The sequence below is a fragment of the Panicum virgatum genome, chromosome 7K (genome assembly GCF_016808335.1).
Source record: "Panicum virgatum strain AP13 chromosome 7K, P.virgatum_v5, whole genome shotgun sequence".
NCBI classification, from domain to species: Eukaryota; Viridiplantae; Streptophyta; class Magnoliopsida; order Poales; family Poaceae; genus Panicum; species Panicum virgatum.
Window position 1 is genome coordinate 29667681 of NC_053142.1, and position 27319 is coordinate 29694999.

General features: G+C 44.8%; 1 protein-coding gene and 2 long non-coding RNA genes across 5 annotated transcripts; 1 reads left to right on the forward strand and 2 right to left on the reverse strand.

Annotated features, from left to right (window-relative positions):
* The first annotated feature begins 378 nt into the window (after nt 1–378).
* On the forward strand, nt 379–2017 carry LOC120640826. 3 transcript variants are annotated; one of them, XR_005662008.1, is made up of 7 exons: nt 379–470; nt 724–822; nt 957–1013; nt 1114–1158; nt 1286–1368; nt 1466–1516; nt 1862–2017. It is a non-coding gene; the product is annotated as an uncharacterized LOC120640826 (long non-coding RNA). The 3 variants fall into 3 exon arrangements; XR_005662007.1 differs by having other exon boundaries at nt 1874–2017; XR_005662009.1 differs by having other exon boundaries at nt 724–774; nt 1874–2017.
* An 8454-nt stretch (nt 2018–10471) lies between these two features.
* On the reverse strand, nt 10472–11239 carry LOC120640827. Its single transcript, XR_005662010.1, has 3 exons — nt 11102–11239; nt 10824–10907; nt 10472–10610 (listed from the first exon to the last, which is right to left on the reverse strand). It is a non-coding gene; the product is annotated as an uncharacterized LOC120640827 (long non-coding RNA).
* Nucleotides 11240–21649: 10410 nt separating this feature from the next.
* LOC120640825 (protein PYRICULARIA ORYZAE RESISTANCE 21-like) lies at nt 21650–23168 on the reverse strand. The gene is made up of 3 exons (XM_039916740.1): nt 23010–23168; nt 22732–22815; nt 21650–22518 (listed from the first exon to the last, which is right to left on the reverse strand). Exons 2-3 carry the CDS (start codon nt 22811–22813, stop codon nt 21980–21982), a joined length of 621 nt encoding a protein of 206 aa, XP_039772674.1. The 5' UTR covers nt 22814–22815; nt 23010–23168; the 3' UTR covers nt 21650–21979.
* Nucleotides 23169–27319: the final 4151 nt, after the last annotated feature.

A 27319-nucleotide genomic window follows, 5' to 3' on the forward strand; every position in this document is an offset into this window, starting at 1 on the left:
TGAGGTTACAAAGCATCTATTAAATCAAAGGTTATCTTGTTTCTTCCTTATGATTCCTATATCCTGTAAATTCAGAAATAGAATGGAACTGGAAAGAGAAATTTATATTTTGGTATGCATGTTGCCTTTTTGAGTCTTGATGCCCAATTACCTTGTCTTGTACTGAATAATTGATGCATTATATGTACAATGTTTGGGTAAAAAATGCAGTAACCAATGTCCTTGTACAAGAAACTTAATACTGCACCAGAATCTATATTGTCCACATCATCTTTGAATTTATGTCCTTACACTTAAAATTTGACCTTGCTCTTAATTAAGAGATGATGTATTTTGAAGGGTTCCACATCTATACTGAAAACCTTTACCCGATTGTGATGTTCATAACTTTTTAATGCAGCTGAAATAGTCAGAAGACAAGCTCTCTTTCCCGGTGACTCTGAGTTGCAACAGTTGCTTCACATTTTCAGGTTTTTTTTTCCTTCTGCATTCAAACATTGGTGCCATAATATGTGTAGTACCTTGCTTAGTTGCTAGGATAGTGTCGTTCTGTTAATCCTGAAGTTATTGTTCTAATATCAAGTTCATCAGATGCAATTATATCTAGATAATAAGAACGAACATGTCACATTTGTGATTCTGTACATACAGTTCCTCTTCCCTGCATAAAAAGCTACTCTGACTTTTCTTATTTATAAATTATAATTTTGTGGTTTATGCCAGTCTGTAATTGACAAGGAGAGGAAGGGGGAATACTTGGGAAAGACTGTCCAGGTATTTTGGATCACGTGATGCGGACTTGATTTTGTTTCATCTGTCTGGGTAACTTCTGCCTTTATTCTTTTTTCTAGTACTGATCACCTCCAAAAAAATATTTTTTATTTGTTTATAGTTGTTCCCTTTAGCATTTTAGAGCTGGTTTACCTGTTGTTTGATTGCATTTTGAACATCTTCAGGGGATATTGAATCTATGCCTTTTATCGAAGTTTTGGGTCAATTCTCCTATCGTGTTGGTGAGAAGCTTCACAGTCTGATGCATACAGTGTCCATCTTCAGTGAGTAAGCAGGAGTGATGGTCTCACTTCTACATTATTTTTGTTTGACGTTTGACAGGTGCATGTTAGTCTTGTTCCAGTTCTTAATGTCGTTGGTGAGCAGGTATATTTGGCCATTAGCTATGTCCCACTGTCTAGTTACTAATCATAAGATTTACATGTTATTGTTTGGACAAATCTGCTTGGGCCCACTGACCTTAAGTCTCTATATGTGTTGTTTGCTCCTGCAGAAAACAAAGCCGACTCAGCATAGTGTACGTGCTTTAAGGGGACTTGGCTCACCCCAAATATTTTAGCTTGCCGCAGTACAAAGGTTAATCATCAAACTAATTATTTTTGCACACCATCTTGGTAGACTATGAGTCAACCTTGCTGAGCACTACTTATAAACTGAAACTGTGTCTTAACAGGAATTGGAGGATAATGTGAAGGAGAAACTCTCCCAGTTCTGCCATGTGCCGGTAAGGACACTGCACTTTGACCTATACAAAATTTCATACTCTTTAGCAACTAATAATTCCAGGAATTCCAGGAATTTCATACTTTGACCTATATTGTCACGTTGTATGATGTTTCCAATATATGGCGCATTCCTTTGTATTTATGTTCCCAGAAGACAATTAAGCCATAGCAGTCCATATTTTTGTACTAATGTTCCAATGCATAAAAAAAGACTACCAAATATGAAATGTAACTGATTGTTTCAGCCCAAGTATTGTTTCATTGGAACCTAGAAGAACGGCACTGACAAAATGAAAGCTAGAGCAACCAAATCAAATATACGAATATACTCACCGGAGTTGCAGGAGCTTTTGCAGGAGTAGCGGTAGAAGGTCCACTTGACGGCAGGGGAGGACCTCGAGGCACAGGGGAGGACCTCGAGGCGGCCAGGGGCAGAGCTGGGCGGCCGGGCTGCGCGGAACGGGCCGCGCGCGAGGACGTCGACGAGGTGCGCGGCGGCGGGGCAGGTACAACATGGTCGGGGCGGCGGGGGCAGCCGGGCTGCGCGAAACGGGCCGCGCGCGAGGACGACGAGGCGCGCGGCGGCGGAGGCAGGGGCGGCGTGGTCGGGGGGCGGTGGGGGCAGCCGGGCGGCCGCGACGGCGGGGGATGACCTCGAGGGGCGGCTGCACGGACCGTGCGGCGAGGACGCCGAGGTGCGCGGCGGCGCGGGCGAGGAAGAAGGCGGCTGGGGAAGAAGGCGGCGGCGCACGCGGGCGGGTTTGTTGGGCGATCTGAAAAATATGGCGAAGGGGGTAATTTGTTGGGCGGGGGATGGCTCGGTTAGTGCCGGCTAGCCTTACCAGCCGGCACTAACGTGCCCTCGTGACGTCAGATTGGCACGTTAGTGCCGGCTAGTAATCCTAGCCGGCACTAACTTTCGCAGTTTAGTGCCGGCTAGGTTTACTAGCCGGCACTAACGTGCCAATCTGACGTCACGAGGGCACGTTAGTGCCAGCTAGTAAGGCTAGCCGGCACTAACGTGTTCCATGAAAAATGGCCAGTCAGTTCCCATTTACACTAAATTTTATAATATTTTTAAATTTATTCATAACAAACTTAATAATTAGAATAATATAACAAAAATTTATATCTTAATTTTTTAAGCTGAACAATAATTATAGTAATTATATCTACACAATAATAATAGCAATTGAAGTAAATTAACAAATATGCTACCATTATCAATTATGTGTAGCTTATAGAGTTTATATGTTAGTATGCTTCTATTATTCGTAATAAATCAAAAAAAATCAGTTTGATCCATGCAAAAATATTCAAAAGTCTTTTCAGTAATAGCCTATACAATGATGTAATCAATTCGCAAATTACTTGATTATTTGTTTATAATTTAATGTTTCAACACTCCTAGTAATGCAAAATTAGTGAAAGTAAATAATATTTATATCATGCAAAAATATAATATTATCTGAAGATGATATTGTGTTCTAATTGGACGAATAGTATCGAGAATTGAGACAAATACGACGCGGTGCGTTACATTACATCACTGATTGAGAGAAATCAATATATAAATTATATAAAACTACTACTCATTATTATTATCTACTGGAACATTGATAATCTTCCTTTTGACGAAAGTGCCTTGAGCGTGATCATTCCATTGATAATCTTCCTTTTGACGAAAGTGCCTTGAGCGTGATCACAACGTAAGTAAGGTGTGTCCTCTTTGGATAAGAGGATGCTAGGGTCAACGTCAACTGAGAATGGAGGAAGGTTATCAATCTGGTCATAATCTTCCGAATTGTCCGAAATATCCTCAACTCCAACTACTTTTCTTTTTCCGGGAAGAACTATGTGCCGTTTCGGCTCATTTCCAGCCTTGTCTGCTTCAGGCGTCTTATCCGACTTCTTCTTCGGTTTGCTCGACATGTCCTTCATATAGAACACTTGTGTCACATCCTTGGCTAGAACGAATGGTTCATCTTTATATCCAATCTTTTTAAAGTCAACTATGGTCATCCCATACCGGTCCTTCGTTACGCCTCCTCCAGCCACCCATTCACAACGAAATAAAGGGACAACTATGGGTCCATATTCAAGTTCCCATATCTCTTCTATGACACCATAGTAGTTGTTCTTTTCTCCATTACTGTTTACTATACACATACGGACACCACTGTTTTGGTTGGTGCTTTTTTTGTCTTGAGCTCTCGTATAAAATGTATACCCATTTATTTCGTACCCTTGGTATTGCTGGACAGTGATTGATGGTCCCCTAGCCAGCCATTGAAGTTCTTGATCAACTGTATTGTTGCCCAATAATTTTCGTCTGAACCAACCGTCAAAAGTTTTTATATGTTGGCGTGTAATCCAAGCAAGATTCTTCTGTGGATTTTCAGACTGTATAATATTCATGTGCTCATCAATATATGGAGCCACCTTGGATGAATTCTGAAGAACCGTGAAGTTTGCTTGGCTGAATTCACTACAAGAGATGTTCATATTACATTTCTTTCCTAGTGTGCCTTTTCCCTTTAGTCGCCCCTCATGGTGTGACACGGGGAGCCCAATCGGATTGAGATCAGGAAGATAGTCAACGCAAAACTCAATGACCTCCTCTGTTCCATAGCCCTTAGCAATGCATCCTTCTGGGCGAGAACGTTTGCGCACATACTTCTTCAATACGGCCATGAACCTCTCCAAAGGGAACATATTGTGTAGAAAAACAGGACTCAAGATAGTTATTTCTGTCACAATATGAACTAGATGGTGTGTCATAATATTGAAGAAGGAAGGTGGGAAGACCATCTCGAAGCTGATAAGACATTCGACAATGTCTTTCTGCAGCTTTATTAGATTATTTGGATTAATTGCTTTTTGCGAAATTTCATTCATGAATGCACAAAGCTTTACAACTGCCAATCTCACATTTTCCGGTAGAACACCCCTCAGTATAACCGGAAGTAATTGTGTCATCAGGACGTGGCAGTCATGGGACTTCAAGTTTTGGATTTTCTTCTCTTTCACATTTATTATGCCCTGTATATTTGAGGAGTACCCAGACGGGACCTTGATACTGTTCAAGCAATCGAACATACTTTCCTTCTCCTCTTTGCTCAGAATATAGCTGGCAGATTTTAAATAGTGGCATCCTTTGTCTCTCTTCTCGGGTTGCAAGCCTTGTCGTCCAGCTAGCTGCTGCATGTCGCGCCTTGCTTCCAATGTGTCTTTTGACTTACCATACACTCCCAGAAAGCCTAGTAGGTTCACGCAAAGATTCTTCGATAGATGCATCACATCAATTGTGTTGCGAACCTGTAAGACTTGCCAATAAGGTAGGTTCCACAATATAGACTTCTTCTGCTGGGTGTCTGATCATGTGATCCTCCTTACGGTCTTCTTTGTGCCACCTCATCAACTTGGCGTTATCCTTGTTTTTGAAAAAGCGCTTCAGACGTGGTATTATAGGGAAGTACCACACCAACTTTGCGGGAACTCTCTTCTTTACTGGCTGCCCATCAACATCACCTGGATCATCTCGCCTGATCTTATACCGCAATGCGCTGCAAACAGGACAAGCTTCCAAGTTCTCGTATTCGCCGCGATACAGGATGCAGTCGTTAGGACATGCGTGAATCTTCTGCACGTCCAATCCAAGAGGGCAAACCATCTTTTTAGCTTCGTATGTTGTTGACGGCAGTTCATTACCCTCAGGAAGCATGATCTTTACAATCTTTAATAGCTCACCAAATCCCTTATCGGTTACACCATTAGTTGCCTTCCATTTCAGCATCTCCAGCGTGGTACCCAACTTCTTTTGCTCCGGTTTGCAATTAGGGAACAACGGCCTTTTGTGATCCTCCAATATCTTCTCGAACTTTAATGCCTCCTTCATAGTTTCACTGTCTTTCTGTGCATCAAGCAACGCCTGACCTAGCTCGTCAGGTGGCTCCTCTTGTGCAACATTTGCTTCACCCTCGTCCATTGGTTCATCTTGAAAGCCACCTGCTTCATGAACCCATGCCCAATCTGGAAGATTGTTATCACCATCGTCATCTTCTTCATTATCTTCCATCATAACTCCAACTTCGCCGTGTTTAGTCCAAAGGCTATAGTTACTCGTGAAACCATTCAAGGCCAGGTGATTCCATAGAGTATCTCTTTTTCGAAATTCCTTTTTATTTTCGCAAATACTGCATGGACAACACATTAAACCCTTTGGCGACCTATTTGCCATTGCCGCCTTGAGAAAAGAATCTAAACCCTGAATCCACGCCGAGGTGCTCCGGCTAACGTGCATCCATTGCCGGTCCATCTGTACAAATTAAAAAAAAATCATGCTCATTATCCCTAAAAAGTAAAAACAGGTTACTATGAAGTAATTCAAAAAAAAATGTAAATGTGTCATAGGCCACCTATCTAGTAAATTTAAACTAAATAGAAAAATAAATTGGCACAATAACATATACACATGTCACCATGAAATAATTCAAAAAAACATTCTAAATGTGTGATAGTCAAACTATATAGTAATCATTCTCTAAAAAGCAACAAATCAATTCTACCTTGCTCAAATTAATGAACAAATTAATAAATCATGCCCATTTTCCCTCATCCTTAAAATCCTTAAAATTTTGCATAATAACATATATATACATGTCCCCGTGAAATAATTCAAAAAAATCATTCTAAATGTGTCATAGTCAAACTATCTAGAAAACCTTCTCTAAAAAGTAACAAATTGATTCTATTTTGCTCAAATTAATGAACAAATCGGAAAATTATGCTCATTTTTCCTCAACCCTAAAATCACTATTTTCTTTATCTAGAAAGCATGAAACAAAAAATAAACACCGTGAAAGAAGAGTGAAAGAAGCTACTAACTTTTGGTGCACTTGGATGGGTGAAATCCTCACAAATTTGGAGGGAAATGGGCAGCACCTCCCCTCTAACACGCCATGAGAGAGAGGACGAGCTCGGCCAAATGAAATGGTCGGGCTGGGGAAGAAGGAGTGCCTGGATTATGCGGGGCAAGTTAGTGCCGGTTGGTGGCTTTAGCCGGCACTAAGTGTGTACGTTTAGTGCCGGCTAGAACTACCAGCCGGCACTAATATGCAATTGACCAAGTTAGTGCCGGCTAGAATTCCCAGCCGGCACTAACGTGTCTTTTGACCGTTGTGGCAGACGGGCTGACCGTTGGGGGATGGCACGTTAGTGTCGGCTGGAGTTTCTAGCCGGCACTAACGTGCCCGCTTTGTACGGTTCATGCACGTTAGTGCCGGCTCCTGTTGGACCGGCACTAACGTGCTGGTACCAATGTACCATTCTCCAACAGTGATATCGCACGTTCTTAGAGTCTATTTGGATGTACTAAAGTTGCACTACTACTAAAATGATTTGTAGAAACAGGTAAAAATGTATTTGTAGCGACGGGTGCAATACCTGCTCCCGCCTTTCGCTGCTAAAAATGCAGTATGCAGGAGCGGGTAACGTGCGTGCCCACCCCCTAAAAACTCATTTCTAGGAGTGGATCACCCCTCACCTGTACCTAGAAAATAGAAATGGATTTTCAGCTGCAGGAGAGGGCATAACCTGCCCCAGAAATTGATTTTCAGGGGGTGGGGCATACCGTGACCCGCCCTACAGATTGAATAAAAATAAAAAAAATCCGACAATAGCTACCGCACCGTGCCAGTGCATATGTCACCGCTGCCGTGCTCGCACTGCCGCGGCCCCACACCACCACTGTGCGTTGTGCGCCACAGCCCCAGCCTGCCATGCGCCGCTGCTCCCCGCGCTGTCGGCGAGCGCCTCAGCCCTGGCATGCCGCGCGATGCCGTTCCACACGCCGCCGCCGAGCCTCAGACCAAAGAGATAAATCTCAACCTTTTTAGGGCTAAGAAACTAATTACTCAACTTATTTTGTTAGGCCACGTACAACGTACTACCAACGCAGGTTGCGTGCAAACAAAGATTCGAAGAAAAATATATGTCTTCCAAACCAGGCAATTTTGATTTAACCATTGGAATTCTTACAGCAAGAGCTTTCAAACAAGACCCGACTTAACAATATATGAGTGAAATCTGTTAGGACATTTTTTTGAGATATAGAACAATTTTATTTTGTACAACTGAATTATTCCAGATTCACAATTAAATTGTTCTAACCGGAATAATTTAATTGTTTTCTAACTGGAACAAGTGTTCCACATCCACAATTAATTTATTCTAATTGGAATAATTGTTCCACATCCACAATTAAATTGTTCCAACTGAAAATTTTGTATTAGAGATTATTCAAAATAGATTATTCCAATAGAGCTTTTAAATGAAAAATAGAAAAATTTGCATGAATGAAATAAAAAAAACAAATATTCGGGAAGAAAAAAGTGAGAAGAATCGGTAATCACCGCATGCGCGTGCATGGTTCGTCCGTTTCAAATATTATATTATCGCGTGAAATCTTCTAGCCAATCTAGGCTTCCATAATTTTGACCCAAATAAAAGAGCAACTCCAGCAACGTTTCTGCTACGAATCATCCTGCAGTAGCACGCGTAACAATCGCAATCGGACCCCTCCCACCCCTCCTCTATATAGTTTAGGGGGGCCGAAATCAAGAGTACGTTCAAGTGGGCTTGGATTCGGATTGATGCAGGATTGTTCAGCCCACTAACTAGATGGCGAAGCATTGAGCTGCTTGTAGCCTGTTGCAGATGTGCTCCATAACTTTTTCTCTTTTTGATGAGAATTTGCTCCATAAATACTTATTAGTAATATATCTCCATTAAGCCAAGCAAAGGTCCATTTCATCATAACTCACAAAGTGCCTCGATCAACTCTAATATCCACAAAGCACAGCTCACAAACTGCTGTCACGCTCCCATACTTTGTAGTGAGTCGTCCTAGGTTTCATTTGCTTCACGGCTTACGTCACTACCCTAAAACACAGCTCACCTTGGACATAATTAACCGATAACCAAAAACCAAACTGAAATACCCAAAGACCAAACCGAAATACCCGAAATCAAAAAATTTGATCCCTAGTTCAGTTCATAGTTTTAACTAACCGAATTAATATCGGTTTATTCGGTTCTGGGCCTCGGGTAACTAAAATACCCGAAGTACCCGAAATAGAGGTCCAATAAGGCAATAAAGAGGTAGCCTAGCCCACTAATAGGCAGCTCTGCGCGCACGGCCATGCCCCTGCCCGACTAACCCTGGCTCCCCTACGTGACTAACCCTAGCTCCCTCCTCAAACCCTATCTGTTCCTCACCTCCTCACCCTCAGTTCCTAGCCACCGCCCGCACGCTCATAGCCACACCACGATCATGTTCACTCCTGCCTCCCTCGCCGCTACCTCCTGGCGGCCGATCGACGGTACACGCACGTAGACGGCGCCTGCAGGCAGCAGGCCGTCGTTCCCTGGCTGAGCGGCGCGGGCGGTGCCTGCAAGCTGCTCGCCCAGCACCCGCACGTGGTGGCATTGCACCTGCCCTCCCTTGGCCACATGATGTGCGAGGCGATGTAGCCCGCTCGCCCAACACCCACCAATGGCAGCGCGTGCTGGTCGCTCGCCCTGCGGCATCACATGGAGGCTGCCGCCCAAGCACGCGCGCAGGAGGCATGCCCACGTCCAGGTCGCCGGTCCCTCCCCTGTTTCTCTTCGGGCGAGTTAAGCCGAGGCACAATTCATGTGCTCCTCTCTCGATTTGTAGTATGTGTTGAATCGATCCGTCTTTAGTCAATCTGAGTCGAATCGATCCGTCTTGAGTTGATCTGTGTTGAATTGATCTATGTGTGGATCGATCTGTGTTCGATTGATGTTGATCTCTCTTGATGCATCTTGTTTCAATTTGATGTATATATGCTTGAATCTATTGATTTTGTTTATGATTCATGGAGTAGTCGGTTACTTCGGTCATAACCGAAACCGAACCGAATCCAAAATTTGTTCTGATTTTGTAGTAACCAAATTAATTGCAAAAACCGAAGAACCGGTCAGTTCGGTTCGGTTAGACCGAACGCCCGGGCTGAAACATATAACAACCCAATTAATGGACCTAGGATTGGAGGATGGATCCATGTGCAGCAATTTATGCACGAACAGCATCCATCTATCACCGATCAAAGACACAAGAGAAATCGATCCAAACTGCACGCACTTGGGTTCATACTCAGCAGCAGGACCTAGTGTAGTGACATGAGATGGAGCTTCATTCTTATTCTTTTTCAAGTACAGCAACTGTATACTATATAACACACACACACACACACACACACACACAATTAAGCACGTACAGTTTTCGCTTCTGCAGCTTTTGATTCCAGAAGCGGCCATGAATCCGGGCATGAAAACGTATGATGAGTACATACAACATGTTACAACAGACCGGAAGAATTATTCACAGAGATGTGCGTAGACGCCATGCATGATCGTCGATCAGCTTGGTTGCAGCAAGCAAAGCCGCCCGGCCGCCAGCCTGCAGCCCGTAGCAGCATCACATGATAGCGCAGGGGCCGTCGGGTTGGACATCCTCGCAGAAGCCCCGCTGGTAGCCGTGGCACTGGCACGGCGTCCAGGGCGGGCACGGGCACGGCGGCTTAGGCATCGGACAGCATACCGGTGGGGGCGGACAGTCCGGCGGAGGCGGGGGGCATGGTGGCGGCGGGCACGGGCGGCACGGCGGCGGAGGCACCGGACAGCATACCGGTGGGGGCGGGCATGGTGGTGGTGGCAGCGGCTTGCAGGAGTGGCACTGGCAGGGGCGCGGCGGCGTAGGGCAGATGGGCGGACACGCCGGCTGCGGGTATGGGTAAGGACACGGGTACGGATATGGGTACGGGATCAGCTTGCACTTGCCATGACTCGGCGGCGGCGGCGGCGGCGGCTGCGGCGGCGGTGGCGGTGGCGGTGGCGGCGGCGGCCGCGGCGGCCGCGGCGGTTGCGGTGGCACGATCTCGATTTTGGTGACGAAACAGCCGGCCTTGCACCGGAGCTTGCAGCAGAGCTCGATGGCGTCGAAGGGCCCGGTGACGAGCACCTTCTCCTTCTCGTACACAACCTTCTCGAAGACGAACCCGCAACGCTCTGCGTGCAAGCGTGTGAGTGAGTGGGTGCGTGGGTCAACCAGCAGACTAAATTTGATGCGATTGTATCGGTAGCTCATGCCCAGGTTACTCATCGTAACCATGACAACGATCATCGATCGAGGATTTTATCTGATGGGAAGAAAGAACATGCATGTGGGTCATCAACGACCTAGCTAGTGTCGATGTCAGTTTAATTTCTGCAACTACGCACCTTGGATGCAGCAGAGGATCTTCTGAATCTTTTTTCTGCAGCGGCAGCATGACAGGTCCAGCGTGATGGCTACCGTCGGCATCTCTGCAGGACAGGAGTGAGAGACGACCAACAATAAGACATGTGCATGCGTCATTTTGCAGCAGAATGACCTTATTAATGCATGGTTTATTTCCAAAACTCAAATTAAAACAGAGAAAGAAAATCCAGCTCTAAGCAGCATCTATCGACTGGGTCATCTATGACTATAAGTGACAGAGAAACTAATTCACGCTCACCCTCACAAGGCGATCTTCAAGAAATGCAGGTTGCTAACCTAGCAACTGGAGCAGATATTCAGAGCATGGGGCAGTCTTATCGGAGAAAAGATGGACCAGTGAGGTGTGTCCGTGGCCGTGCCTGTGCTGATATATGTAGTCCACACGACCGAGGTTTAGACGAGGAAAGCTTCTCCAGGTTGGCCAATTAAAAGCAATTTATATAGCTGGTTGTTACATGTCTCCAATCTTACTATTACTAATTGTAGGCTCATTTTAGGCCTCCACATGAACCCACCTAGGATCATAGGTGGACACTCTACAAAAATTGATCCTAGAAATTCTCACAAAAATCAGAAATATTCAATTATAAAAACTCCAATGATAATAGTTATTGGATCTGTTGTCTCCTAATAAATTACACACATCTACCATTATGAAAATAGATCAAAGTAATTCCCTAAATATGTATATAAATTACTCACCTCTGTCATTATAAAAAAACTAAAGTAACCACCTAATCTTCATGTAAATTACCCACTTGTGCCAAAATAATGCAAAACCCCCCAAATTTTTATTTAAATTATCCAACTATATCAGTATTAAAAGTTAAAGTAACCCCTAAATCTAAATCTAAATTATGTAATTGTAATAAAATATTAAAGTTAACCAATATAAAATTCTAAATTACTATTTGTATCATTATTAATATATTATTTTTATAAAAATACTACCCACGATATGTGTTATCATATATTCATGTATAATGGAAGACATAAGAATACCAATTCACAAACAAATAACTCAATTAAATATATATCAAACACACATGGAGGTGTGATGCAAAATGAAATCTATTGCAACTAGATAATGATAAATACGTATTTTAGAGTATGTGTTGAAATATTTAATAGATGAAAGAGTGCATGAGATAGATAATTATAATTATTAGCTATAAGCCAGAGCCCCCATTCAACCTAATAGGGCTATAGTATATAGCCTTTGGGACCTATATGACTAAACTTCATTCCGTGATCTTCACCCCACAAAAAGGGGCCTAGAGCCAAGGGCATTATGGTATATATAAGAGGTACCTAAATTTGCTAAAAGCATATCTGACATGCACCTTTCTAGTTATAATTAGTACAACCTTTCAGTGCACCTATCTAAGAATGATAAAAAATGTAGTACTTTTTTCACTCTCTCATGATGGAGATTACTAATCTTTATTTGCCCTTGTCAAAAAACCGAACAACTTACCCTCGTTAAATTTACAAAGTGGACTGAATGTGCATGGTAAGTATATAGAAGGGGGATTGAGTAATGCTTGTGGGTGCAATCCACATGCGTACTCCGTCCTCCTTGTTGTTTCGCCCCATGCTCCACTTGTTGCATTTGGATGAAGTCTCTTGGATCGTGGGCTCAACAAGGTTTCAAACATTGTTAAAAACATAGGTATAACATTTCGATTGGGCATGCCGCAATAGCGCCATATCCCCACTAATTAATCCAACAAAATTGTGTATGTGCAGTGGTAACCACTGCACCTAGCCAGGACTCGTTGATCCAAATTAAAGTCATTGATCATACTATACTACACTAGCACCTGCACGCAGCAAATTTATTATTAATATCTAATCCAGCCTTAGGAATGTTACCATCTAAGCAACCATTGTTTTTTTTAAAAAAAAAGTATGAGCTCGATCATCAACTTGCAAATTATACGTAAAAAAGAACTAGTGCGCCCCTGATGCTTAGATGTGGACCGCTGAATATAAACTCTGATACAGCTAACTAAAAGGCATGAGAGAGAGAGAGGGAGAGAGAGAGAGAGAGAGAGAGAGAGAGAGAGAGAGAGAGTCAGAGTATAATCAAGAATCATATGATGATCTTTAATTTCTATCCATATCCATGTGTTGGCCGCCATGAAAGATGAAGCAACCACAACCACAACCACTCACGGTTCATGTTGTTCATTCCATGCATTAGCCATCGACTGAGGTCATGAGAATTATTGTAAGCTCACGCGCCGCGTGCTTCAATTCAACTTTCACCAAAAGGCAGCTCATCATTTGGACTATGTTTCGATTATCCTCAGAAAAAAGGATCACTTTATAAGGTCTTGGTCATTTTCTTGGTTATATATATGCTTTAGCTGTACTGGGTAGAGTCGTCAGCCAGCAAACTGTTTGGTGGTACTCCAACAGGAACGTGCGGTGTCCATCATGATTCCATGAATATGTTACTTTACCTATATATGTATAATAAAGTGGCGTCACGCTTAGTTATTGTTTAGGACTTAGGAGCGTGACATGCACTTTGGGGTGGTTGAAGAGAGAACGTGCCAGCACTAGCAACGGGCGACCATTGGAGTTTCTTGGTAAGCCAGCCGTCGACATCGGTAGCAGAATTGTTGGCCATCCGATGGCAGAACTTGTTTATGTGTGTGGGTGTGTCCGTGCTAGGGCTATGTCTACGGCAAAGGGGAATAGACCCATCCCTCTCTATAGTGATGCAATGCTACAATCTTTTATTACTTCTTTATTATTGACCTTTTGTCCTTAATGATTGGGAATAAAACTTCTACTTCTAGTTTAAAAGAATTTCAATATTGGACACTGAATAAAAATCTGATTCCTCATATGGCACTACAAAATTTTATCTTCCTTATTTGACACCAAGATTTAGCTCTCATTCTTTTCTTGACACTTTAGTTATATCAATTACGAACTTCCGTCAATTCAATCTCAATACATCATATATTTGGTATTTGGACCAAAATACTCATGATATATGGAAAACCTCGATTATTTTCATTGAATAATTATCTAACTAAATTGTTTTGGCAAACATAATGTGTAGATTTATATTCCTTTGAATAATTCTTGGAAAATTATTCAATTTAATTGTTGCATGTTATGTATATTTCACCATACATAACAAGAACTTTTGTACTAGATGCAGGCGCATGAAATTCACCATATATCACTAGATAAGAGGAGGGGTAAAAATGCCTTTTCGGTGGGATATACTAGCCAACCTAACGGAATTGTCAAGAAAGGAAAGAATGATATATCCCGATGTCAAATAAGGAACATAAGTGTCAAGAAAGGAATGAAAAATAAATACCGGTGTCAAATAAGTGAGGAAAAAAATTAGTGTTATATAGGGAACTAGTTTTTTATCTGATACCATATAGGAAATGTTCTCCATTTCCACGGCATCTCTTACTGTATCTTCTTCATTCCTAGCAGAATTCTGACGAAATCATATCTAATTTAATTCGTTTGCTTCATTTCCAAGCATGGTTAAATTAATTTTGATCGTCAATTTTTGTAGGCACAATATATCGACAAACACGATGTGCTACATGCAATGCGCAAACGAAGCACGGACGGACGTCAAGTGGCGTCGCGCTCTGGTTGATACTGATCCAGGGGCATGCTGCCTAGCAATAGCCCATGGAAGCCGTTTAGTACCGGCTGGTGGCTCCAGCCGGCACTAAAGTGCACCACCGACAGCCCCCAACAGCCGCCTGCAACGGCTAGTGACAATTTAGTACTGGCTGGAGCCACCAGCCGGTACTAAATGGGGAGCTTTAGTACCGGCTGTAGCCACTAGCCGGTACTAATGCTCCCACTATAAATTGGGGCTTCTTCCTCCCCAGGCCGAGTCAGCGCCCATTTCACCAGAGAGCTAGCTCGAGCTCGATTTCTTCTCTCATATTAGAGTTGCGCCGCCATTATTTGATCCATTTTTTGTGTGATTTGGACTCATTCAAGTGCGCCAAAGGTTTGCAACTTCATCCTCTCTTCATTGATAGTCTTTATTATTCGTTTTATGCTCTATAGTTAGAGAAATTTGTGACTTTTAGAAATAGTGAGGATGAGTATGATTTCTTTGATTTATGCATTATTCAAGTGGCATGGTTAATTAGTTTGGTATTTGTTATGTATTTAGTTGCATTATTTTGGCACTCTAATGATGTATTTATTCGGGCTCATATGGAAACCATCGAGAAGTTTAAAAAATATATGTTTCGGATCATGAATATGTCGTTAACCATGATCCTGCCGTGAAAACACTGCTATTCGGGGCTAGCATCGATATGCACGATACGGTGCGGTATATATGAGGACGCGATGAAGGAGTACGGTCTTGGTCTCAATTATGAAATCCACACCTTTTGAGCCAGTTAAGAATGAAATTATCTGGACCAAGTCCGTACTCCTTCATCTGGTCCTATTGTACCGCACTTGTACCGCACTGTGTCGTGGATATCAATAGTAGCCCCGAATGTCAGTGTTATCACTGCAAGGTCAAGGTTGACAACATAAACTTGTTTCTAAACAAATATTTTTTAGAGAAAGTGAGCCTGAAACAAAGCCGCGAACATTGATTGCGCATCCCTTATGGCGTGGAACGACGTGTTCGCGTTGAACTGAAGAGTGTCAAAATAATTATTTTTTATAATTTATATTTTCATTTTTATTCTAATAATTTGTTCAGATTTTTTCAATTTTTTTCAAGAGGCATGGTTAATTAGTTTGGTATTTGTTATGCATTTAGTTGCATTATTTTGTCACTCTAATGATGTATTTATTAGGGCTCATATTGAAACCATCGATAAGTTTAAAAAATGTATGTTTCGGATCGTAAATATGTCGTTAACCTTGATCATTCGGTGAAAACTCTGCAATTTGGGGCTAGCATCGATATCCACGATGCGGTGCGGTATATATGAGGACGCGATGAAGGAGTACGGTCTTGGTCCCAATAATGAAATCCTTCATCGGGTACTATTGTACCACACTGTGCCGTGGATGTCAATACTAGACGACATAGACATGTTTCGAAACAAACATTTTTTCTTCTCGATGGTTTTAGAGAAAGTGAGCCTAAAACAAAGCCGCGAACATTGATTGCACATTCCTTATGGCGTGGAACGACGTGTTCGCGTTGAACTGAAGAGTGTCAAAATAATTATAGTTTATAATTTATGTTTTCATTTTTATTCTAATAATTTGTTCATATTTTTTTCATTTTTTTTCAAGTGGCATGGTTAATTAGTTTGGTATTTGTTATGCATTTAGTTGCATTATTTTGTCACTCTAATGATGTATTTATTGGGGCTCATATTGAAACCATCGAGAAGTTTACAAAATGTATGTTTCGGATCATGAACATGTCGTTAACCTTGATACTTCGGTGAAAACTCTGCTATTTGGGGCTAGCATCGATATCCACGATGCGGTGCGGTATATATGAGGACGCGATGAAGGAGTACGGTCTTGGTCCCAATAATGAAATCCTTCATCGGGTCCTATTGTACCGCACTGTGTCGTGGATGTCAATACTAGCCCCGAATGTCAGTGTCATCACCGCAGGGTCAAGGTTAACGACATAGACATGTTTCGAAACAAACATTTTTTCTTCTCGATGTTTTTAGAGAAAGTGAGCCTGAAACAAAGCCGCGAACATTGATTGCGCATCCCTTATGGCGTGGAACGACATATTCGCATTGAACTGAAGAGTGTCAAAATAATTATGGTTTACAATTTATGTTTTCATTTTAAGAAAGCTTGAGTTCCACCCTGCAGAGCGTGTTGGTCTTGTTAGCGGTCGTATTCGTCGTTTGATTAAGAAAGCTTTTTATATATTTCCCTTGGCAAAGAAAGCCGTAAATTTTGTCGTGAATTTAATGTCGAGTTGCATGGTACTGATGATGATCGTGAGTTGATGGCTCTATATAATGCAAGACGTGAAGAGTCGGGGCTGGCGGAATATGACCAGTCCGTGTCAAGACTTCGCGAGGCAGTTCACTAAGCATTGGTCCAAAGATCTCATGATGAGTAGTTTGTATTAGGTAGCTAGCATGTAGTGTAATGTATATATTAATTTGGACTTCTATTTATCATGTTCTATAATTTAAGCATGTAGTGTAATGTATCTGTTAATTTGGACTTCTATTAATTTTGTATTTCAATGTTAAATTCGCAAAAATGGCTTTTGTATTTCATTATGTTATGTGTCAATTTAAATGATATGAAAACAAGTAAAATAATGTTGTTACTTAATTCAAAAATGTAGATCGATGGACCGATAATGGATGTACGGCGACCGGTGCACCATGGCATGGATTAATGGTCTAAAGTCTTTTCTCGATGCGGCAGAGGCCCACAAGTCATCGAAAGGTTTTATGTGTTGTTCGTGCCGCGTTTGCCAAAATAAAAAGGAATACTCTAAGAGGGGCACTCTACACGCCCACATTTATGAAAAGGGTTTCATGGATAACTATACTCTTTGGACCAAGCACGGTGAACCTGGAGTTGTGATGCAATATGGTGAAGAAGATGATGATCATAATATTGCAGACTGGGCTCATCTATATGAAGCGGGAGCCTTTGAAGATGAACCCATGGACGATGCTAAAGAAATGGACGAGGCTAGAGAAAATGCAGCAGAAGACCAACCACCTGATGAATTAGGCCAGGTTCTAGTGGATTCACAAAGAGACTGTGAAACTTTAAAGGAGTCAAAGAAGTTTGAGAAGATGTTGGAGGATCACAAAAAATTATTGTATCCAGATTGCAAGCAGGGGCTTAAAAAGTTGGGTACCACACTTGAAATGCTACAGTGGAAGGCAGCTAATGGTGTCACCGATAAGGGATTTGAGGAGCTACTTGGAATTGTAAAGAACATGCTTCCAGAGGGAAATGAACTGCCCTCTACAACATACAAAGCAAAGAAGGTTGTTTGCCCTCTTGGATTGGAGGTACAGAAAATTCACGCATGTCCTAACGATTGTATTCTCTATCGAGGCGAAGAATATGAGAAACTGGATGCTTGTCCTGTATGTGATGCAAAACGGTACAAGATCAGGCAAAATGATCCTAGTGAGGTTGATGGGGAGCCCATCAAGAAAAAAGTTCCCGCTAAGGTGATGTGGTATTTCCCAGTAATACCACGTTTGAAGCGCTTTTTTAGAAATAAATCTAATGCTAAATTGATGCGGTGGCACAAAGAGGAGCGTAAGCAAGATCAGATGCTGAGACACCCTGCAGATGGGTCCCAGTGGAGAAACATGGATAGAGATTTCCCAGATTTTGATAATGACCCAAGGAACATAAGGTTCGGTTTATGTACGGGCGGAATGAATCCATTCGGCGAGTGGGGCAGCAGTCACTGTACATGGCATGTGACCCTCTGTATGTTCAATCTTCCTTCTTGGCTATGCATGAAGCGGAAGTACATGATGATGCCGGTGCTTATCCAAGGCCCAAAACAACCGGGCAATGATATTGACGTGTACCTAAGACTGTTGGTTGATGAACTTTTGCTGCTGTGGAAGGAGGAAGGTGTACGTGTTTGGGACGAGTACAAACAGGAGAATTTTGACCTGCGAGCATTGTTTTTTGTTACAATCAACGATTGGCCTGCACTTAGCAATCTGTCCAGACAGTCGAATAAGGGATACCAGGCATGCACTCATTGTCTAGAAGAAACCGACAGCTTGTATCTAAAAGATTATAGGAAGGTCATGTACATGGGTCATCGTCGATTCCTTCCCCTCAACCACCCCTTAAGAAGAAAAGGAAAACATTTCAAAGGGGAACCAGAAACTCGTGCTAAGCCTATATTCCAAAACGGGAAGCGTGTTTTCTCGATGGTGAAGGATGTCCATGTCGTGTTTGGAAAGGGCCATGGAAGCAAACAAGTTCCGAATGATGAAAACGGCCATGCCCCAATGTGGAAGAAGTCCATACTATGGGAGCTCCCATATTGGGTTGTCCTGCAGGTCCGCAACGCAATCGATGTGATGCACTTGACGAAGAATCTTTGCGTGAACCTGCTAGGTTTCCTTGGTACGTATGGGCAGTCAAAAGATACACTAGAAGTAAGACGTGATTTGAAAGAAACAAAACAACGAGAAGACCTATGTCCTGAGAAGATAGAAAATGAACAGCACTACTTACGTCCTGCTAGCTACACTCTCAGCAAAGAGGAGAAGGAAAGCATGTTTGACTGCTTGAACAGTATGAAGTTACCGTCCGGTTACTCCTCGAATATGCAGGGAAGAATTAATATGAAAGAGAAAAAGTTCACAAACCTAAAGTCTCATGATTGCCACGTTTTGATGACCCAATTGCTTCCAGTCGCGTTGAGGGGTATTCAACCAGAAAATGTAAGATTAGCAGTGGTGAAGCTATGTGCCTTTCTTAATGAAATTTCGCAGAAGGCAATCGATCCAAATAAGCTCACAAGGCTACAGAATGATGTGGTCCAATGTCTTGTCAGTTTTGAGATGGTCTTTCCACCTTCGTTCTTTAATATTATGACCCACCTCCTGGTTCATATTGTGAAAGAGATAAACATTTTAGGCCCTGTATTCCTACACAATATGTTCCCTTTCGAGAGATACATGGCAGTCTTAAAGAAGTACGTTCGGAATCGTTCTCGGCCAGAAGGATGTATCGCCAAGGGCTATGGAACAGAGGAGGTCATTGAGTTTTGTATTGATTTCATTGATGAACTTAGTCCGATTGGGGTCCCCATGTCACGCTATGATAGGCGATTGGAAGGAAAGGGCACACTAGGTAAGAAATCTAATATGCACATCCCTAAAAGTGAAATCCGCAAAGCAAATTTCACCGTTCTACAGAATTCATCCCTCGTGGCCCCATATATGGATGAGCACATCAATATTGTCCGATATGAAAACATAGGGAAGGCTGAGGCATGGATTACACGTCATCACATAGATAGCTTTGCGGTTTGGCTGAGAAAAAAACTCATAGGTGACAGGACGATTGATGTACAACTACAATAGCTTGCTAGGGGACCATCGGCCACAATTATGCAATACCAAGGATACGAGATCAATGGATATACGTTTTACACAAGAGCCCAAGATGAAAAAAGCACGAACCAAAATAGTGGTGTGCGTATTGATGCAATAGGCCATGATGGAAATAAGGACAGCTACTTTGGTGTCATAGAGAAAATATGGGAGCTTGACTATGACCCCTTGAAGATTCCTTTGTTTCGATGCCAATGGGTGAACCGAGCAGGTGGCGGTATAACGATAGGCCGGTATGGAATGACAATAGTGGACTACAAAAAGATTGGATATAAAGACGAACCATTCGTCCTCGCCAAGGATGTGACGCAGGTTTTCTATGTGAAGGACATGGCAAGCAAACCTAAGAAAAATCAAGGCAAGTCCGACGACGAGCCAAAACGCCACATAGTTCTTCCAGGAAAAAGAAAAATCGTTGGAGTTGAAGACATTTCGGACAAGTCAGAAGACTTTGATCAGTTTTACGACCGTCCTCCATTCTCTGTCGATGTTGACCCTAGCATCCTGTTGTCCAAAGAGGACGCTCCTTACTTACGCCTCGATCATGATCAAGGGACATTCGTAAAAAGAAAGGTTGTCAACGTTCCATTAAACAATGATGTGTAATCATTATGTTATACTTTCATGTTCATGTAACCAAGTGATTGATGTAATATATGGTGTATGAAATAACTTATATTTTAATTTTTATGCATTTATATAATAGTTTGCACAGAAAACACTATTGAAACAGATATAAAAAAATTTAGACTCAATATGATAAATTAATTAAGTGCATACTCAATGTGATAAACATAATTAAAACAGAAAATCTATTTAATTCAGTGCATGCACATATATGATAAAACACCCAAAAAACAGAAAATCTATTTAATTAACTATTTAATTAACATGTATGAAATAACTGAGATTTAAATTTTTTATGCATTTGTATAATAGTTTGCATAGAAAACTCAATTGAAACAGATATAAAAAAATTTGGACTCAATATGATAAATTAAGTGCATACACATTAAATATATCCAACATAGTGACCTATAATACAGAAATATAATTTTACATGGTGAAAACAACATATATTTGTATTTATAATTAATTTATTATGAATAAACAATATGTAAAACACTCAAAAAGAAAACACTAAAGAGCCAGATGGGGCAGATTGGTACCGATCCGTGTCAACACCCGATACTAAAGGGCCACTATGAAAATTTCCCGCCAGAGGGGCCTCTTTAGTACCGGGCCTTCCCACTGCCCGGTACTAAATGAGCCAGTTTAGTACCGGTCCGTGTCTGCGGCCGGTACTAAACTGCCCCGGTGCCAGTTTAGTACCGGGCGTAGACACGGACCAGTACTAAACTGGCAATCCTATATATATGCCAACACTTGGATTTCGATCTCCAATTCTTCATTCTCGTCGTCGTCGTCACGGCCCGCTGCGCCGCCTCTCCTCCTCCGCGCCGCCGACGTCGCCCCGCCTCTGCGCCGCTCCTCCTCGGTGCCATGGGTCCGCCTCCGCGGAGGACGCCACTCCTCCCCTGCGTGGCGCGCATTCCTCCCCGCGCGCTGCTCCGCCCCGCTCCTCCTCGGTGCCATGTGCAGCAATTTATGCACGAACAGCATCCATCTGTCACCGATCAAAGACACAAGAGAAATCGATCCAAACTGCACGCACTTGGGTTCATACTCAGCAGCAGGACCTAGTGTAGTGACAAGAGATGGAGCTTCATTCTTATTCTTTTTCAAGTACAGCAACTGTATACTATATAACACACACACACACACACACACACACACACACAAAAAATTAAGCACGTACAGTTTTCGCTTCTGCAGCTTTTGATTCCAGAGGCGGCCATGAATCCGGGCATGAAAACGTATGATGAGTACATACAACATGTTACAACAGATTGCTTGGTCTTACTACAGACCGGAAGAATTATTCACAGAGATGTGCGTAGACGCCATGCATGATCGTCGATCAGCTTGGTTGCAGCAAGCAAAGCCGCCCGGCCGCCAGCCTGCAGCCCGCAGCAGCATCACATGATAGCGCAGGGGCCGTCGGGTTGGACATCCTCGCAGAAGCCCCGCTGGTAGCCGTGGCACTGGCACGGCGTCCAGGGCGGGCACGGGCACGGCGGCTTAGGCATCGGACAGCATACCGGTGGGGGAGGACAGACCGGCGGAGGCGGGGGGCATGGTGGCGGCGGGCACGGGCGGCACGGCGGCGGAGGCACCGGACAGCATACCGGTGGGGGCGGGCATGGCGGTGGTGGCAGCGGCTTGCAGGAGTGGCACTGGCAGGGGCGCGGCGGCGTAGGGCAGATGGGCGGACACGCCGGCTGCGGGTATGGGTAAGGACACGGGTACGGATATGGGTACGGGATCAACTTGCACTTGTCGGTATCATCAATCGGCGGCGGCGGTGGCGGTGGCGGTGGCACGATCTCGATTTTGGTGACGAAACAGCCGGCCTTGCACCGGAGCTTGCAGCAGAGCTCCATGGCGTCGAAGGGCCCGGTGACGAGCACCTTCTCCTTCTCGTACACAACTTTCTCGAAGACGAACCCGCAACGCTCTGCGTGCAAGCGCGTGAGTGAGTGGGTGCGTGGGTCAACCAGCAGACTAAATTTGATGCGATTGTATCGGTAGCTCATGCCCAGGTTACTCATCGTAACCATGACAACGATCATCGATCGAGGATTTTATCTGATGGGAAGAAAGAACATGCTTGTGGGTCATCAACGACCTAGCTAGTGTCGATGTCAGTTTAATTTCTGCAACTACGCACCTTGGATGCAGCAGAGGATCTTCTGAATCTTTTTTCTGCAGCGGCAGCATGACAGGTCCAGCGTGATGGCTACCGTCGGCATCTCTGCAGGACAGGAGTGAGAGACGACCAACAATAAGACATGTGCATGCGTCATTTTGCAGCAGAATGACCTTATTAATGCATGGCTTATTTCCAAAACTCAAATTAAAACAGAGAAAGAAAATCCAGCTCTAAGCAGCATCTATCGACTGGGTCATCTATGACTATAAGTGACAGAGAAACTAATTCACGCTCACCCTCACAAGGCGATCTTCAAGAAATGCAGGTTGCTAACCTAGCAACTGGAGCAGATATTCAGAGCATGGGGCAGTCTTATCGGAGAAAAGATGGACCAGTGAGGTGTGTCCGTGGCCGTGCCTGTGCTGATATATGTAGTCCACACGACCGAGGTTTAGACGAGGAAAGCTTCTCCAGGTTGGCCAATTAAAAGCAATTTATATAGCTGGTTGTTACATGTCTCCAATCTTACTATTACTAATTGTAGGCTCATTTTAGGCCTCCACATGAACCCACCTAGGATCATAGGTGGACACTCTACAAAAATTGATCCTAGAAATTCTCACAAAAATCAGAAATATTCAATTATAAAAACTCCAATGATAATAGTTATTGGATCTGTTGTCTCCTAATAAATTACACACATCTACCATTATGAAAATAGATCAAAGTAATTCCCTGAATACGTATATAAATTACCCACCTCTGTCATTATAAAAAAACTAAAGTAACCACCTAATCTTCATGTAAATTACCCATATCGTGGAGTGGAAACCCACAGCCGGGTGGCGTAATGCACCCGCCTAAGCCCAGAGGGTGAGTACTCGGGGGTTAGCTAGGACTAGTTCGATCTCGCTGGAAGAACACGATGAACACAGCTGGTTTAGAGTGGTTCGGGCCGCCGGAGCGTAATACCCTACGTCCACTGTGTGTTGTATTGCTTGTGTTCCCTTCGTCTCTAGAGAGTCCGAGAGGGCTTGGTGTGTGCAGTGAGCGCCTCCCTTTTATATCTCAAGGGAGGCGCGTACATGGCCGTTGGGTCCCCGACAGGTGGGCCCAATCGATATAGTATAAAATAACATACTGTTCATACATTATAACGTTGCAGGCGAAGGAGATCTCATTCTGGATTTCCTTGCTCTGCCCGCAGGAATCCTCCGTCCAGCATATCTATGCCCTGTCTTGTCGAAACAGCGCCAGGGTGTAGCTTGCGGCGTTGCCTGCAGCGTAGCTGAATGGGCCGTGTAGCTTGCGGCGTAGGCGGCATGATGTAAAAGTGTCGTGCCGTCGTATCCATTTAATGCGCCAGACGGGCTCTACGCGGATGCGGTGCATGCGGTTGCACTGTGTACCTCGGTAATATGCGGTCTACAGTGAGGCCTGACAAAGGCTGCCCCGCGTGCAGCGGCGGCAGAACACGTCTCAACCACCCGCATTGAATGCGGTGGGTGGGCGAGTCTTCCAGCGGAAGACCCGCGCCCGCGCTTGCGGGACACGTGGCGGCTCCATACCCCTCCCCCCCGGCGGTATGTTGGTTCTACGTGCGTGGGAGGTCCCGGACCCCTATGGGGGGTCCGAGGCCTCTGCCGTTGGCTCGGAGCTTCCCCTCCTCAGGGACACGTGGCGTCTCCGAAACCGTCCCGGAGCGAGGAGCGGGTCCGGGGCCATTGGCCCGGTGAGATAAGAGCCTGACCCGTGGGGCCCTGCTGCTCCGCCCCTTATGGTGTAGTTACGGATGACTATGCGAGTCCTGCCTTGCTGCAGTAGAAGTGGGTATCCCTGCTACAGGGTACCGACAGTGGCCCTCGGGCCCATCTCGGGAGAGGTGATGAACCCGCAGGTGGCACCACTACGTTGATTTGGCTCTGCATAACTTGAGGCCACTAGCGTTAGACTATGCATCGTTGACCGGCTTTGACCATCCATCGGGTTTTTCGCTGCCTCATCACATCGCAACGGCTTACTGACTCGTGGTCCCCACATATAGTGGTACACCTAGTCACGCGAGCGACGCTCGGTATAGTTGCGGCCGGAGTAAATGGGATATTTACCACCAGTGCAGTTCCCGAAAAGCCTGGTCATGCCAGCGCTTTATGTGCGCACGTCAGCTCAGCTTCCGCCTCGCTTCGCGCGCGGGCGACGGTTCAGATCCCGCCTTCTCACACCATTGTTTTTTACCCGCCCTCCCTGACAGGTAGGCCTGGGCCCCCTTGTCATGGACTGGGCTGCTAACACCAGGCGTGAGCGTCGCTTGGCTTCCAGCGACGGTTTCGGGGCGCGCCGGTTGGGTCAGGCTTCGTAAAGGGACGAACCGCATACCGCGGTTACTTTTCCGCATTCGCCTTCTTCCTTCCAACCTTTGCGCCCCTTTGCCTTCGAGCCTCCTCGCCCCCTACTCTTCTGCACAGATTGCTACTCGCATCCATAGCAAGATGGCGTCCCTTGTTCGCCCCCGTCATTTCCAGACCGAGGAGGAGCTGAACACGGTGCGCCGCCTGCTAGGGTGGAGTCCACAGGAGACTGCCTGGGGGATTCGAGCAGGCTCGGTTCCCCTCGGCGACCTGCGCGCCGGGGAATTTGTGTTGTTCATCTCGCACATTTCCACCGGTTTGGGGCTGCCGATCTCCTCGTTCTTTCTGCTGCTGCTGGAAGATTTCGGCCTCCAGCTTCAACATCTCACGCCGCACTCCATCCTCCTAACGGCCATCTTCGTCCACCTGTGTGAGATGTTCGTGGGGGTGCGGCCCTGCGTCATCCTCTTCTGCCACTTCTTCGTCCTGGTGAAGTCCCGGAAGGGCAAGGATGAAGTGAGGGCGTACTACTTCCAGACGAGGAGCGACTTGCGGACGCCCTACATCCCCGGGCTCATTGGCGGGAAGTGGGAGGATTGGCGCAAGGAGTGGGTGATCTCCACCACCGAAGCCAACGAGCCCCTCGTCATGCCGACCGGGGGACCCGCCTCCGACTGCCAATCCTGGAGGGCCAAGCCGTCCTTGCCGTCGGAGTTCGACTCCGTGCTGTCCAAGATCAGGGTACTGGCAGAGGGCGGCCTCACCTCGCTGCACATGCTCGGGGACTTCCTGAAGCACCGGATCACCCCTCTGAAGAAGCAGTCGCGTCCTGCCTGGAGCTTCACCGGGCCCCAAGACTGCAGCAGGACTCACCGCGTGGAGGACAACAGTCTGACCCAAGAAGCCCTGGAGGTCTTGGTACGGGCGGTGATGGGGGAGATCTTCATCCCGGAGCACCTGATCCTTCCTCAGGGTGTCGTCCCCCTCTGCGAGGACTCACGGCTGAGGACTGCGGTGCGGGACGCCCTGCCGACCCTCGACGATGGTGGGCTGGCAGCGCGCCAGACTGGAGGCGACCCGGACCGTGGGATCCGGATCCCTGGTGCGTCCGGGGAACAGGCCGTGCCGAGCGCCGCAGGGTCCGGCCCTTCTGCCAATTTCTGGTGTAGGTTACTCATATTTATTTATCCATCAACATATAATTTTTCAGTCTAAAGCGGAGAAGAAAATGGCTTGTTTGAATCTTCGTTTAGCCAATTTTTCATACCTTCGTATTCCAAAATTTACTTATTAATAAATATTTATTTGGAACTCTTTATTTCTCGTCTGATTTATCTAAAACTCTTTATAGACCAGTTGGTCGCCAAAACTCAACTCCACTTGCACCTCTTGCCTAAGAGAATCATCGATCTATCACTGATTCATTGCATATAATTGCAAATAATGCGAACAATATGCACACGTACGTTCTATATATGCTTGCATCATTGAATCGTCATTGTGCATACGTAATAAGTTAGTAGTGCCCTTGGGACACTACTACAAAACAGGCCTTTGTTCCAGGCCATTTGTCCCGGTAGCCTTTGGGCCCAGGACAATAGGTGGCTTTTGTCCCGGGTCCAACGGCTAGCAGGGCCAGCGGGGCACAGGGGCCTTTTGTGCTAATGTACATATCACAACTATACTTATTTGTAGTGACAATCATATTTTCATCTGAATCTATATGAATACTATGAATGTTTATAGCCGTCTGGATCATCGTCGCAGCAGAAAAAGACGAAGCGAGGCCCAACAAAAAAACTGGAAGGACGGTTCATTATAACGGAAGTTGGTCCAGATGGCGAACCGATCGCTCCAGAAGCTACCGCCAAAAAATTCAGAAGACAATCCGAATGTATTGTCAGGGACCACATCCCGATCAGATTCAGGCTCTGGAAAGCTTACAATCCAAGCGAGGAACGGGATGCGGTACCCGAAAGAGAAAAAGAATGGTGCTGGCAGGAGCTTAAGAAAAACTTCACGGTTCCAGCTGAATCCGAAGAGATATGCAAGCGCTGGACCCTGAGTAAGATGGCCGAACAGCTGCAATCATTTAAGAAAATTTTGACGAAGAAATATATCAAGACCGGGACCACACCCGTATTTACCGGCGAGCTCGAAAAGCTTAGGGGTCACTGGGATGCATTTGTGGAATACAAGTCTTCAGAGCTTGGGCTTCAGAAGGTGCAGAAGGCCAAAGACAATGCCTCGAAGAAAGT